At 45.8% G+C, this 16,415-nt stretch overlaps 1 protein-coding gene across 2 annotated transcripts in view; it reads right to left on the minus strand.

Moving 5' to 3' along the window:
* LOC144479507 (transducin-like enhancer protein 1) overlaps nucleotides 1-16,415 on the minus strand; it is a 230,071-nt gene that overhangs the window by 192,640 nt on the left and 21,016 nt on the right. The window contains exon 3 of one of the 2 annotated variants that reach the window (XM_078198239.1): nucleotides 11,271-11,334. The exons of the other annotated variant lie outside the window; for it this stretch is intronic. Coding sequence (XP_078054365.1) covers nucleotides 11,271-11,334 — 64 coding nt within the window. The remainder of the gene's footprint in view (nucleotides 1-11,270; nucleotides 11,335-16,415) is intronic. 2 annotated transcript variants of the gene reach the window in all.

A 16,415-nucleotide genomic window follows, 5' to 3' on the forward strand; every position in this document is an offset into this window, starting at 1 on the left:
ATGCAGACACGGATAGAATGTGCAGACTCCGCACAGACAGTGACCCAAGACAGGAATCAAACCCGGGCCCCTGGCACTGTGAGGCAGCGGTGCTAACCATTGTGCCTATAGAGTCTGCACTGACAACAACCCCATCCAGGCCCTATCCCAGTAACCCCACGTATTGACTTTTTAATAAAGGTTTTAGTTTATTCATTTGTCACAAGTATGCGTACATTCACACTGCAATGAAGTTACTGTGAAATTCCCCTAGTCGCCACACTCTGGCGCCTGTTTGGGTACACTGAGGGAGAATTTAGCACGGCCAATGCACCTAACCAGCACGTCTTTTGGACTCTGGGAGGAAACCGAAGCACCCGGAGGAAATCCACGCAGACACGGGGAGAACGTGCAGTCTCCGCACAGACAGTGACCCAAGCCAGGAATCGAACGCACGTCGCTGGCACTGTGCGGCAGCAGTGCTAACCACTGTGCCACCCCAGTTTCCACAGTCTCGGCGGGTCTCCATTTTCCTGGCTGCAGTTCCACAATCGGCTGTCTTCTGTGGAGCATTGATCAGGTGGGCTGTGCACGCAGCAGACTGCAACTCATGTAGAGTTTCCCATCAGCAACAAAGGAGAAACACTCAACTAGTCAGAACCGACCAGGAATCTGCCCATCAGAATTCCAGCTGGTCCAACACCGGAAATGTCAACTTGTCCATCCTCTGCTCATTCTAACAAAGAACAAAGAAAAGTACAGTGCAGAAACAGGTTCTTTGGCCCTCCAAGTCTCTGCCAATCATGATACCCTAACCTTCTGCCCCTAATCGGTCCGTACCCCTCTATTCAGGTACCCATCCAGATGCCTTTTAAATGTTGCTAATGTGCCTGCTTCCACCACCTCTTCTGGCAGCGCATTCCAGGCACCTACCATTCTCTGCGTGAAAACTTACCCCCGCACATCTCCCTTAAACATTCCCCCTCTCACCTTGAACCCTTGTAATTAACACCTCCACCCTGGGAAAAAGCCTCTGACTATCCACCCTGTCTATGCCTCTCATAATTTTTTAGACCTCTATCAGGTCTCCCCTAGGTCTCTGTCTTTCCAGTGAAAACAATCCTAGTTTATTCAACCTCTCCTCATAGTCAATACTCTTGAGACCAGGCAACGTCCTGGTGAACCTTGTTTGCACTCTCTCCAAAGCTTCCACATCCTTCTGATAGTGTGACCAGAACTGCACGCAATACTCCAACTGCAGCCTAACCAAAGTTTTATATAGCTGCAACATGATTTCCCAACTCTTGTACTCAATGCCCCGGCCGATGAAGGCAAGCATGCCATATGCCTACTTAATCACCTTGGCCACCTGTGTTGTCACTTTTAGAGAACTGTGGACCTGCACACCCAAATCCCTATTTTCGTTAATATTTCTAAGGATTTTGCCATTTACAGTATAATTCACACCTAAATCTAATCCTCCAAAAATGCATCACCTCACATTTGTCCAGATTAAACACCATCTGCCATTTCTGTGCCCAAGTCTCCAATCTACCGATATTCTGTTGTATCCTCTGACAATCCCCGGCACTATCAACACCATCAATCTTCATGTCATCCGCAAGCTTACTAAATCAGATCATCCACATTTTCCTCCACTACACTACAAAACAACAGAGGTCCCAGCACTGATCCCTGCGGAAAACCTCTAGCTATAGATCTACATTCTGAAAAACACCCTTCCATTGCTACTCTCTGTCTTCTATGACCAAGCCAGTTCTGTATCCATCTAGCCAGCCCACCCCGAATCCCATGTGATATCAGTCTTTGTACCAGTCTGCCATGTGGGACCTTGTCAGACGCCTTACTAAAGTCCATATAAACGACATCCACAGCCCTTCCCTCATCAATTATCTTTGCCACCTCTTCAAAAAACTCAGTCAAGTTGGTGAGACATGACCGTCCCCGTACAAAACCATGCTGTCGGTCACTAAGTAGTCCATTTTCTTCCAAATGTGCATATACCCTATCCCTCAGTATCTTCTGCAAAAGCTTCCCCGCCACTGACGTCAGGCTCACTGGCCTATAATTTCCTGGATTATCTCTGCTTCCTTTCTGAAACAAGGGAGAAACATTGGCCATTCTCCAGTCCTCTGGAACCCTTGCTTGTGGTCAAAGAGGATGTGAAGATATCTGTTCAGGCCCCAGCTATTTCTCCCCTTGCCTCCTGCAGTAACCTGGGATAGATCCCATCTGGCCCTGGGGACTTGTCTACCTTAATGCAATTTATGATCCCCAATTCTTCTTCCTTTGACATACTGACATTATAAGAAGTTTAACAACACCAGGTTGTTACTTCTTACTGTGTTTACCCCAGTCCAACGCCGGCATCTCCACATCATACTGACATTATCCAGAGCACTGATACAACTATCCCTGACTTCAACATCTGTCACGTCCTTCTCTTGCTAAATGTTTCCAGCATTGGACAGCACGGTAGCACAGTGATTAGCACTGCTGCCCCATTAACCCAGATACCTGGGTTTAATTCCGGCCTTGCGTAATCTGTATGGAGTTTGCACGTTCTCCCAGTGTCTGCATGAGTTTCCTCCGGGTTCCTCCCACACTCCAAAGATGTGAGAGTTAGGTTAATAGGCCATGCTAAATTGCCCCTTAGTGTCATGGGAATTAGCAGGGTAGATACGTAGGGTTACGGGGATATGGTCTGGGTGGGACTGTTATTGGTGCAGGCTCAATTGGGCCAAATGGCTTCCTTCTGCACTGTAGGGATTTTATGATTTGTTTATTCTAGATTTGCTGCTCTTTGCTTACACCAGTTAGGTTGTTCGTAGACAGCGCCAAGGCCAGGTCACATCTCTCAAAATCCAAAACAAAAATTCATACAGTTTCAGAGGCAATCAAACGGATAGCTTGAACATTTCTGGCTGAAGCCACACCTCCCCAAATTAAAACGTGGTTCAAGGCACCCTCATGGGAGGCTTTTCTTCTTGCATCAATTACTCTGATTTCTAGATAGGAATGAGATATCTGGGTTTACACTTTTGGCATCTATGAATGCTCAAACCAAGCTTACGTCAACTGCGCACCCCCAGCCCCGTGACCTCTACTAATCGAAGGAGATAAGAGCAGCAATATCTTGAGAACACCATCAACACTGTTTTCTCTGCCAAGTCACAAACCATCCTGACTCATTGCTACATGATTAAAATCCTGGAATTTTAATACCAGCACAGAAGCACATCATTGGAGAACAGCAGTAATTCAAGGTGATGGCCTAAGCCAAGCCTCTTGGGCACCTCCCCCATGTCCACTGAACAAATCAAGTAAACTATTTCGTAAGGATCCGAGGCAAGAAGGCCCAATGAAATTATTTTCTTCCGTTGCCTTGTGTTTATCAATCACAGTCTGTTGGGTCTTCATTCTTTCCCTGGACCATTTATCTCACCACTGGGTCAAAGTAGACATGGTCCTCCTCCATTCAGATATTATCTTCAGTGCTCCATAAACACGAGAGATTCTTGGGCAATTTTCCCCACCCCATCAAGGCCTGATTTTTAAACATGGCAGCCATAGCACAAAAGAATAGCCATGAATCAGCTTAAATTGAATTTCAACCAAGCTCACAGCCAATTTAAACTCTTTTGATCTCAGCTTTAAATCATTCTGTACCTCACCCCAGGAAACAAACCAGCATCCAAAGCCTCAGCCTGTCCAAAGAATCCCTACAGTGCAGGAGGCAGCCATCCGGCCCATCGAATTTACACCGACTCTTGGAAAGAGCAACATACCCAGGCCCTCCCCTCCACCCTATACCCATAACCCTATGCATTTACCGTGGTTAATCTACCTAACCTGCACATCTTTGGACTGTGGGAGGAAAGCGGAGCACCCGGAAGAAACCCACGCAGACACAGGTGCAAACTCCACACAGCCATCCGAGGTTGGAACTGAACCCAGGTCCCTGGTGCTGTGAGGCAGCAGTGCTAACCACCCAGTCATGATGACTCAAGCAGGACAGGGCCACTATATTGGACTTCCCACATACTACTCATTCTTCTGCAGAGGCTTTGTACAAGGAACGTTTTGGTTAAATTGTTCATTCAAAACAGAAGGAAAGTTAAACGATGAAAGAGCCCCCCACCCCCCCGGGGCATGTTTTGCAGCAGCAGAGGCCGCAGATCATCAGCCGAGGCCAGATCTTCTGGGCCTACTGCTGAAAAAAGGCTTTTCCTGTTTCTCACCACCTCTGCTGCCAGGAACCCACGGCTGGGGAGAAGTTTGGGGTGGGGGGGCTGGTCACCATCGACGGGACCACAAGATCCTCCCGGCAGGAAGGGCCAGAAAATTTCAGTCAGGGTTTTCCACTTTTGCATCCAGTAATGACTGGTGAAAAGAGAAGAAGTTCAAATGGTGTGTTGGGGTAGGACCCAAATCACGTACTCAATGCTTCTCTCTCTCTCTCAGGCAAACACATGGCCCAGTAACCAACAACAACCAAACCATAGTCCTTCCAGAGACTGAGTCCAATTAAATAGACATTGGAGCAACCAGGGCAGGGTAGTCCAAGCATTTTGTCTTCATCTGCCAATTTGCTACACACCACGGAGACTCCCAAACCACATGTGAAAATTTTAAAATGAATGTTCTCATTAAATTTGCATGTTATTCAACCTGCCAATACCAACAGATGTACATGCTCCAATTTAGAACTTGGCCACCAATGAAGCAGCAGCATTAAGAGCAGCCTTTTCAAAACATTCTGGCCCATAGAATTCAAACAGGGCAACCCAGAAAGTAAGAAATCCAACACTGAAATAGAACAAGAGATGCCCGGGTTGAAGCCTGAGCTGCCAAGGTTCATATGGTGCTTGTGGGCTATGGTATAAAGAGTCACTAAATCCACACCGTGCAAATTGCTCCTTTTTCCTTCCAGCCATTAGAAATCAGAGGAAAACAAGATTCAGGCCAGCAATTTTGGTCAACATGGAGCCAAGACCCTGGAACTGAAAGAATATTTCAACTGTTGTAGCACGGTGGCACAGTGGTTAGCACTGCTGCCTCACAGCGCCAGGGACCTGGGTTCGATTCCGGCCTTGGGTGACTGTCTGTGTGGAGTTTGCACATTCTTCCTGTGTCTGCGTGAATTTCCTCCGGATGCTCCAGTTTCCTTCCACAGTCCAAAAATGTGCGGGTTAGGTTGATTGGCCATGATAAGTTGCTTCTTAATGTCAGGGGTATTAGGAGGGCAAGTGCGTGGGGTTACAAGGATAGGACAGGACCTGGGTGGGATTGTTGCGGTACAGGCTCGATGGGCCAAATGGCCTCCTTCTGTACTGTAGATTCGACGATTCAGAGCTCTGCCCCAACACAAAAGATTAGCTTATGTTCGTTTCTTGGATCTACTCTCATGAAAGTAATGTAGGTTCATATCCCACAGTGGGTAGCTCAGCCCAAAGACAGTTAAAGACACGGTAACAGAGACTTCTGGAGTCGGATAGCAATTTTCATTGCACCCGCAAAACAATCAGTATAGGTAAATATTTTTCATATCACCACTTTCCCACTCAACTCCAGAGAATGGTGTTAGAAACATAGAAAATAGAAGCAGGTTCAGGCCATTCGGTCCTTTTAATACACCCCTGTTCTATATAATAATGAAAGAGGAAGAGCAGCAGCTTAAGCAAGTGAGGCATGATGGCAGGAACTCATGATTGCCCCTCTTGATGGCAGTACATGTGTTGTTGGATAATAATGGCATTTAGGGCGCTTTACTCAACCTGCTAATTTAATTGGTGGAGAGGTTGCATTAAGTAGCACTTTAAATGAGGTGAAGCTCTGTTGAAAATAGCAAACAGAGATGTCATACCGGCTTGTTCAGCAACTACAGTTTATTAAGGATTCTTTCATGGGATGGGAACATCGCTGGCAAAGGCCAGCATTCACAGCCAATCACCAACTGTCCTTTAGCTATGTGGTCACTTCAGAGGATAGTTAAGAATCAAGCTTGGAGTCACATGTAGGCCAGGCTGGGTAAGGATGGCAGAGTTTCTTCCCAAAAGGACAGGAGTGAACCAGATGGCCGGACTTTTACCACAACACCCGTGATTCCGGCTTGCAGAATGGAATTCTCTGTTGGCCTCAGGCGGGATTTTACGAGCCTTGCCCGAGCAAGGTTGTAAAATCCTGGTCGATAAGTTTTTATAACAACCAACGAATGGTCCCCATTCTCCAAGATATTACTAAGACTAGCTTCATATTCCAGATTTATTCATTGAATTTTAATTCCAACAGCTGCCATGGTGGGATTTGAACCCATGTCCCCAGAGCCTTGGCCTCTGGAGTACGAGAAGTGACATGACCACTATGCCACCATCTCCCCCATTTGCTCCAGTGACATTGGCTTGTGCTTACTCATTAGGCAAACCTACAGCTTACTTCATCACAGGCCCAAATTCTCTTCACTCAGTCGAATACCTTGTTCTTACATGACACAAGGCTCATATGTAAAGGTATTTCTGGGCCTGCAAAATTATTTCTTAAAATTAATCAAACCAGAATACCAGTATTATATACCAATGCTTTCTTTTGATGCAAATCCTATGCCTGGGCTACTACGGGGTCAGGTTCAGGGAAATGACGGCAGGGGTTAGATTTAAAGTTTATCTATGTGTCACAAGTAGGCTTACATTAACACTGCAATGAAGTTACTGTGAAAATCCGTGAGTCGCCACAGTCCGGTGACAGTTGGGGGACACCGAGGGAGAATTTAGCAATGCGCCTAATCAGCATGTCTTTCAGACTGTGGGAGGAAACCGGAGCACCTGGAGGAAACCCACGCAGTCACGGGGAGAATGTGCAGACTCCACACAAACAGCGACCCAAGCCGGGAATCGAACCCGGTTCCCTGCTGTTGTGAGGGAGCAGTGTTAACCACTGTGCCACCCACACTCAGTAACATTGTACTGCAGACCAGACCACTAAATTTATTTTAAAATGTTTAAAATACCTACAACACTTCCAAGAGACTTTATTTTTGGCTTAAAAGTCAAAACACATGCAAGAGTCACTTACACAATATCTATAATTGGAAAAACACTGGCCAGGATATTTCGGATGCTGGGGCTACACATTTTGCCATCCAAAGAGTTAGAGGGGCACATTGTCCCGTCAACACCCTGCCCCACAGCCATTTCACACGAGAATGAGCGTTAAGTGGCTAGATGCAGGACTTTCACCCCTTACTCGTGTGTTGGGCCCATCTGAGAGCGCTGCCTGTCAGCTGCTCTGAGTCACCGTAGTGACAAAAGTTGCAGTGCATAGAAGGGGAAGTTCATGAAGTGTCCGGAGCCCAAGTCCCAGGAGTGCACAGAGCTTCCAGGGTCTCTGGCAGGGAGGGCAGTGGATAGTGGGTGATTGGGATGTCAGGAGAGAGACCAGGCAGGAGGTCCAGCACTCAAGGTTAGAAGGGGGCGATGGAGGTAGCCCCCCCAGATCACCACTTCCACCCAAGGCCAAAGCCCAATCATTTTCAGACTTCTCCACACCCGGGAAATCGTCCCACCAGCTTACAAGTTGAGTTTCGGTGAAAAAACAGCCCTTAAGTGGCCACTTAAGGGCCTTAATTGGGGCAAGGGTAGGCAGCCCACCTAAGGTCTTGCCCGCATCAGTGTAAAATCATTGAGGGGTTGGGACAGACGGGAAGACTATTTGTTCCATATCACACTCCCCCGTTTCCTTACCTAAAAACCTATCATGAAGCTCAGGCCCTCATCTGAAGGCACATGTCAAAAACAAGTGCTGAAGCAAAAAGAGAGATAAAGATGGATGCTGGTGAGGGTGGGGGTTGACCAAAAGCTTGGTTCAGAAAAATGTTCCTGAGTCTGTGTCCCACAGCACCTACAGTCTAATGCTGCTGTTCAGGAGGTCACCTTTGTGTGTTGCCTTGTTTGTGGCTAATCTAAGAAAATAATAAAAGGAATAAGGCAAAAAGAAATGCTGACCAACACAAGTCACTGACACTACAGTGCCAACAGTGGTCAGAGGACTGAATAGCTGGGGCTGTCGGCTACTAAGGGAAATAGAAAAAGGTATTACCATTACATTTTGCTTATTACATTAGCAATGTCACATGCAAATCATGACAAGAAAAAGTAGACATGACAGACAGGAAGTCTTACAAAGAGATCTGTTACAACCCCATTCATTGTACCAGTAATCTCATTACTGTATTTAATTAGAAGATGATGTGGAGATGCTGGCGTTGGACTGGGATAAACACAGTAAGAAGTCTCACAACAGCAGGTTAAAGTCCAACAGGTTTATTTGGTAGCACAAGCCACTAGCTTTCAGAGCGCTGACCCTTCATCAGGTGAGTGGAAGTTCTGTTCACAAACAGGGCATATAAGGACACAAACTCAAAGCTGGAGACAATACACATCTCTTTAACCTGTGCTTAACCCTCTCTCCACTCACATTCTCTGTACCTTTAAGGCTTGATTACCTGTAAAGACTCGCATTCCAACCATTATTTTGGAAATTGAGTTTGTGTCTTTATATGCCCTGTTTGTGAACAGAACTCCCACTCCCATAAAATACAGATGGAGCGTGAGAAGGTAAAATCCAATACCAGTGTCTTGTGCTTAAACAAAGGCGACTATAAAGGGATGAGGGAGGAGTTGGCTAAGGTAGACTGGGAGCAAAAACTTTATGGTGGGACAATTGAGGAACAGTGGAGGACTTTCAAAGCGATCTTTCACAGTGCTCAGCAAAAGTATATACCAGTGATAAGGAAGGACTGTAGAAAAAGAGATAATCAGCCATGGATATCTAAGGAAATAAAGGAGGGTATCAAATTGAAAGAAAATGCATACAAAGTGGCAAAGATTAGTGGGAACCTAGAGGATTGGGAAATCTTTAAAGGTCAGCAGAAAGCCACGAAAAAAGCTATAAAGAAAAGTAAGATGGATTATGAGAGTAAACTAGCTCAGAATATAAAAACAGATAGCAAAAGTCTCTACAAATATATAAAACAAAAAGAATGGCAAAAGTAAACATTGATCCTTTAGAGGACAAGAAGGGGGATGTAATAACTGGAAATGAGAAAATGGCTGAGGCATTGAACAGGTATTTTGTGTTGGTCTTCACAGTGGAAGACACAAATAACATGCCAAAAATTGATGACAGCAAGGCTATAGCAGGTGAGAACTTAGAAACTATTATCACGAAAGAGGTAGTGTTGGGCAAGTTAATGGGGCTAAAGGTAGACAAGTCTCCTGGTCCTGATGGAATGCATCCCAGGTACAAAACGAGATGGCGGGAGAAATAGCAAATGCGCTAGTAGTAATTTACCAAAATTTGTTGGACTCTGGGGTGGTTCCCGCAGATTGGAAAAAAGCAAATGTGACGCCACTGTTTAAAAAAGGAGGTAGACAAAAGGCAGGTAACTATAGGCCAGTTAGCTTAACTTCTGTAGTAGGGAAAATGCTTGAATCTACCATCAAGGAAGAAATAGCGAGACATCTGGATATAAATTGTCCCATTGGTAAGACGCAGCATGGGTTCATGAAGGGAAGGTCATGTTTGACTAATTTGGTGGAATTCTTTGAGAACGTTACATGTGCAGAGAACAATGGGGAACCTGTAGATGTGGTGTATCTGGATTTCCTGAATACATTTGACAAGGTGCCGCAACAAAAACTGCTACATAAGATAAAGGTGCACAGTGTCACGGGTAATGTATTAGCATGGATAGAGGATTGGTTAACTAACAGAAAGCAAAGAGTGGGGGTAAATAGGTGTTTTTCTGGTTGGCGATCAGTGACTAGTGGTGTGCCTCAGGGATCAGCGTTGGGACCACAATTGTTTACGATTTACATAGATGATTTGTAGTTGGGGACCAAGTGTAGTGTGTCAAAATTCGCAGATGACACGAAGATGGGTGGAAGAGCAAAGTGTGCAGAGGACACAAAGTCTGCAAAGGGATATAGATAATCTAAGTGAGTGGGCGAGGGTCTGGCAGATGGAGTACAATGTTGGTAAATGTGAGGTCATCCATTTTGGTAGGAATAACAAAATGGACTATTATTTAAATGGTAAAAAATTGCAGCATTGCTGCTGTGCAGAGGGACCTGGGTGTCCTTATGCAGGAATCTCAAGGAGTTGGTTTGCAGGTGCAGCAGGTAATTAAGGTGGCAAATGGAATTTTGTCCTTCATTGCTACAGGGATGGAGTTTAAAAACAGCGTGATCATGTTGCAGCTGTATAAGGTGCTAGTGAGGCCACACCTGGAGTACTGTGTACAGTTTTGGTCTCCTTACTTGAGAAAGGATATACTGGCACTGGAGGGGGTGCAGAGGAGATTCACTAGGTTGATTCCGGAGTTGAGAGGGTTGGCTTATGAGGAGAGACTGAGTAGACTGGGGCTCTACTCATTGGAATTCAAAAGAATGAGGGGAAATCTTATAGAAACATATAAGATTATGAAGGGAATAGATAAGATAGAAGCAGGGAAGTTGTTTCCACTGGCGGGTGAAACTAGAACTAGGGGGCATAGTCTCAAAATAAGGAGAAGCAGATTTAGGACAGAGTTGAGGAGGAACTTCTTCACACAAAGGGTTGGGAATCTGTGGAATTCCCTGCCCAGTGAAGCAGTTGAGGCTACCTCGTTGAATGTTTTTAAGGGAAGGAGAGATAAATTTTTGAACAGTAAAGGAATTAAGGGTTATGGTGAGCGGGGGGGTAAGTGGAGCTGAGTCCACAAAAAGATCAGCCATGATCTTATTGAAGGCGCAGCAGGCTCGAGGGGCCAGATGGCCTACTCCTGCTCCTAGTTCTTATGTTCTTATCATAGAAACCCTACAGTGCAGAAAGAGGCCATCAGGCCCATCGGGTCTGCACCGACCACAATCCCACCCAGGCCCTACCCCCATATCCCTACACATTTACCCGCTAATCCCTCTAACCTACGCATCTCAGGACACTGAGGGGCAATTTTAGCATGGCCAATCAACCTAACCACACCTGGATGACCTTATGTTCTCACCTGATGAAGGGGCAGCACACCGAAAGCTAGTGGCTTGTGCTACCAAATAAACCTGTGGGACTTTAACCTGGTGTTGTGAGGCTTCTTACTGTTTTTAATTAGAAGAGCAATCAAGACATTGTTCACCCTTTCATTTATTTTCAACTTTTGCCTTTGTACCCTAAAATGATGAACTGATGATCACGACAGTGCTGCATTGTACAACTCTCCCTGAAGATCCTGCACTCACCATCACGTAATGTCGCTGCATCTCGGTCTTCTCGCTGGCCAGTTTTTCACACTCCATCTTAAGGCTTGCAAACAAGGAAACAAAAATGTCAGAACGCATTTCAAAATGGCTTCCCCGGCCCCTTAATCCCATTTTCAACCTCCCACCCAGGGAAAGAAAGACATTTCCAACCCTACCACCTCAAAATTATATTTCCACTCCTCGAGACAGAGGACAAATCTTCCATTTTCTCTCTTTTCTAGGTCAAGTTTTGACCCCTAAATACAGAGGTCACTCCTGAACTCCCGACTTGATTTGCTCAAGTACCCAAAATGTAATCTTTTTCATTGCCCCCGCGCCACTCAGTTGAAATCATGACAAATCCCAGTACTTTCGACTCTAATTCCTGCCCAGGATTCAACTTGTGAAAATCCTCACCTCCTTCAGCGACACCTCCAACCTACGTTGAAATTACGTAAACTTAAGGTTAATTGGCAAAAAAAAGGAAGATGTGAAGAGAATTTTTAAAAATATGTAGGCAGCAAGTTTTGATCGGCAATGTTTCAGTTTACTTTATTAGTGTCATGAGTAGGCTTACATTAACGCTGCAATGAAGTTACTATGAAAATCCAGTAGTCGCCACACCTGTTCGGGTACACCGAGGGAGAATTTAGCATGGCCAATGCACCTAACCAGCATATCTTTTGGACTGGAAGGAAACCAGAACACCCGGAGGAAACCCACGCAGACACGGGGAGAACGTGCAGACTCCACACAGACAGTCACCCGAGGCCGGAATTGAACCCGGGTCCCTGGCGCTGTGAGGCAGCAGTGCTAACCGCTGTGCCGCCCCAATTCCTTTACTCAAATCCAATGCACTACCTGAAAGGGTGGTCGAAGCAGATTCATAAAGGAAAAATAAATTGTAGGAAAGAGCAGGGGAGTGGGGCCTGTACAGGCATGATGGGCCTAATGGCCTCTTCCAGTGCTTCAAGACTCTATGGAATTGAATGACAGAAACGCAAGTCTGCTGCCATGTAATCATTATTTCATTATCCAGCTGCTCTTCCTTGCCTATTCTACTGCCTTGGATACCTTTCACCTAAATTTATCACTTAAAATTCATCATGATTAATAAGAACACCCGTATTAGCTTGCATTAAGCAACAGAACGCATGAGGAAATTTGATGGGTGAAGCCCATAATAGCATTCAGTCGCAAGGTGCTCGTGACATTGCGAGAATTAAAGTACAAAGGGTGACAGATTTCACTCGTTAGACCTAGGTCGACATCAGAGCATTTTTAACCCCAGTCGCTTCAATTGATGCCACTTGGTGTTCTCCCTCTCCTCCTCGCCCCAGCTTTCAGGGCCAGAAGGTTAATGAGGCTTCATTGAAAGCTATTAAGCTTAGGCAGTTCAATAGAAGGCAGCAGCAGCAGGTGGAATAATGCACTGCAGGAAACATCTTATTAAAATGGAATCTTTGATATCCGAGTTTGATTTTTAAAAGTAAAATCAGTCCGGATTATTTAAAAGACAGCATAGTTATACATCTCGCTCCTTCTCCCACAGGTAATTATGCCATTAAGCAAAGGCCTCTTCAATTTAGACCAGAGAACAACCAGGTTTAATCCTGAGTCTGTGCTATATTACACTCTGTCTAGATAACAGCAGAGCTGTCAAAAGAAATACAAAAAAAAAGAAATGACCGGACGAATGATTCATATTTTAGACGCTTCAAAGATGTGAAGTGGTGCTGACCTTTCAGTGCAAGGTAAATTCAAGCCCATCTCAGCCATTACTAAAATAAGAATTGAACAGGTCCAGGGGAATAGAGATTGGTCTCTGTCTCCAGATAGTTTGCGTATGTGGGGTGACAGGGTGCTGAGGGGAAAACACAAAAAGAGGACACTAGGATTCTCACATCCAACCAATACCCACTCGTTGGAGGTACATGGATATAGACAGGACAATGGCCAGAGCAGATAGTCCAACAAGCCCCATTAAAACATCAAGAAATAGGTCATCTAGTTCCCACCATTCAAATGCTTTTTATTCATTGATGGGATGCGGGCACTGCTGAATGAAAGCAAATTACTGCGGATGCTGGAATCCGAAACCAAAAAGAGAAAATCTCAGCAGGTCTGGCAGCATCTGTAAGGAGAGAAAAGAGCTGACGTTTCAAGTCCAGATGACCCCACAATGCCCCTGTCCTGCATAGCAACAGTCATGGGTTTGGAAGGTGCCGTCCAAGGAGTCTTGATGAGTTGCAGTGCATCTTGTCAATGGTACACACGGCTGCCGCTGTACGTCAGTGGTGGGGGGAGGAGTGAATATTTGTGGATGGGGTGCCAATCAAACAGGTTGCTTTGTCCTGGATTGTGGCTAATAATCGACCTCAACACCATTATCCTGCACTATCCCCATTTCCCTTGATGGCTTCACTAACTAGAAATCCATCATTTGAAAGAGTCATATTGGATTTGAAATATTAACTCTGCTTTTTCTCCACAGTTGCTCCCACACGGAGTTTACCCAGCACTCGTTTATATTTCAGATCTCCAGCATCCATCGATCTCGGTCTTGAATATACCCAATGACTGAGTCCCCACAACCCTCTTTGGCAGAGAATTCCAAAGATTCACCACTCTCTGAAGAAATTCCCCCTCATCTCAGTCCTAAATGCCCCCCCCCCCCAAACTTTATGCCAAGACTGGTGTTCCTTGGTTCTAGACTCACCAGCCAAGCAAAAATAGCCTTCCCGCACCTACTCGGTTGAGTCCTATAAGAATTTTGTATGGTTCAACGAGATGACCTCTCATTCATCTAAACTCACGAAGATACAGGCCTAGTCTCCTCAATCTCTTCCGCCATCCCAGGAATCAGTCTGGTGAACTTCTTTTACACTCCTCCTATGGGAAGGATATATACTTCCTTAGGTAAGGAGACCAAAGCTGCACACAATGCTCCATTTGCAGTCGCAGCAAGATTAAACACAATTGCAGCAAGATATAGAATCCCTACAGTGCATTTGGCCCATCGGGTCTGCACTGACAACAATCCCACCCAGGCCCTATCCTTGTAGCCCCACGTAATTCCCCCTGACACTAATGGGCAACCCCACCCAGATATTGCCAGCGTCTCCGTAAACCCAAGTATTTACCCCGCTAATCCCCCTAATCTACACATATTGGGACACTAAGGGGCAATTTAGCATGGCCAATCCACCTAACCCGCACACCTTTGGAGTGGGAGGAAACCGGAGCACCCGGAGGAAACCCACGCAGACGCGGGGAGGATATGCAAACTACGCACAGTAACCAGAGGCTGGAGTTGAACTCAGGTCCTTGGCACTGTGGGACAGCAGTGTTAGCCACTGTACCACTGTGCTGCCCTAATTCATGTACTCAAATCCCCTCACAATGAAGTCCAACATACCAGTTGCTTGTTGCAGCTGCATGTTACTTTTCAGTGACTGGTGAACAAGGATACCTAGGTTCCTCTGGACATCAGTACTTCCCAATCTCTCACCATTTAAGAAAACTCCGGTATTTCCGGTTTTCCTACCAAAGTGGATAACTTGATTTTTTTCCACATTACATTCAATTTGCAATGTTCTTCTCCACTCACTCAGCCTGCTTAAATCCCCTTGAAGCCTCCTTGCATCCTCCTTACAGCTCACACTTGAAATCAGCAAACTTGGAAATATTACATTCGATCCGCAATTCTAAATCATTGATTATAGATAGCGATTAGCCCAACTTTATACAGTATTGGAACAATGGCCACAAGGGAGAGCTTATAAAGCAATTCCACACAAACAGGACAGGCCACATTTAGGGTGAGAAAGGAAAGATTTGCATTTATATTGCATCTCTCATGATTTCAGGATATCTCAATCAGGCTATACAAACAAAGAACAGTACAGCACAGGAAACAGGCCCTTCGGCCCTCCAAGCCTGTGCCGCTCCTTGGTCCAACTAGACCAATCGTTTGTATCCCTCCTAAATGAAGTTTAAAAAGTTTATTTATTAGTGTCACAAGTAGGCTTACATTAATGAAGTTACTGTGAAAATCCCCTAGTTGCCACACTCCGGCGCCTGTTTGGGTACACTGAGGGAGAATTTAGCATGGCCAATGCACCTAACCAGCACATCCACAGTGGTTAGCACTGCTGCTTCACAGCGCCAGGGACCTGGGTTCGATTCCCGGCTTGGGTCACTGTCTGTGTGGAGTTTGCACATTCTCCTCGTGTCTGCGTGGGTTTCCTCTGGGTGCTCTGGTTTCCTCCCACAGTCCAAAGATGTGCGGGTTAGGTTGATTGGCCATGCTAAATTGCCCCTTAGTGTCCTGGGATGCATAGGTTAGAGGGATTAGCGGGTAAAATATGTAGGGATATGGGAGTAGGGCCTGGGTGGGATTGTGGTCGGTGCAGACTTGATGGGCCGAATGGCCTCTTTCTGTACTGTAGGGTTTCTATGATCTATGACTGTGGAAGGAAACTGGAGCACTCAGGAGGAAACCCATGCAGACACGGGGGGAAAGTGCAGTCTCCACGCAGGCAAGTGGCACAAACTGGGAATCGAACACGGGTCCCTGGCGCTGTGAGGCAGCAGTGCTAACCATTGTGCTGCCCAAAATGAAGTACTTCTGAAGTGTAGTCATAGTTATAGAGCAGGGAATTTGGCAGCCAATTTGCATGCAGCAAGATTCCGTAAACAACAAGGTGATAATGGACAGGTAATCTGTTTTAGTGGTGTTGATTGAGGTATAAACATTGGCCGGGGTGCAGGAGGAGAGAACTTCCTCACTCTCCTCCCAAATAGCGCTGTGGGATCTTTCCCGTCCACATAATCACGGCTAAACGTCTCATCCGAAAGATGGAAAAATGCGGAAGTAAGCTGCAGCGTTCAAACTGCAGGACAAAGATCAAAAGCTGCCTGCAAATTCCCAACATCTGGGCCTGGTGACGCATTCCCTGTTTATTGTGACACTTGTTTTATGTACTTAGCTTTCTGTACTGCCGATTTATCTTGTTTGAATGTTGAGGGCCCAACGGTTTGGAAAGCTATATTCCCCACAAGAGAATCTGACCACCAAATACTTTCTCTAACGCGCCCCCCCGTCCCCTTCCAGAAAAATGGTACACAGCAAAAAGTGGACTA

Source organism: Mustelus asterias, chromosome 26 (assembly GCF_964213995.1).
Source record: "Mustelus asterias chromosome 26, sMusAst1.hap1.1, whole genome shotgun sequence".
Classification (NCBI taxonomy): domain Eukaryota; kingdom Metazoa; phylum Chordata; class Chondrichthyes; order Carcharhiniformes; family Triakidae; genus Mustelus; species Mustelus asterias.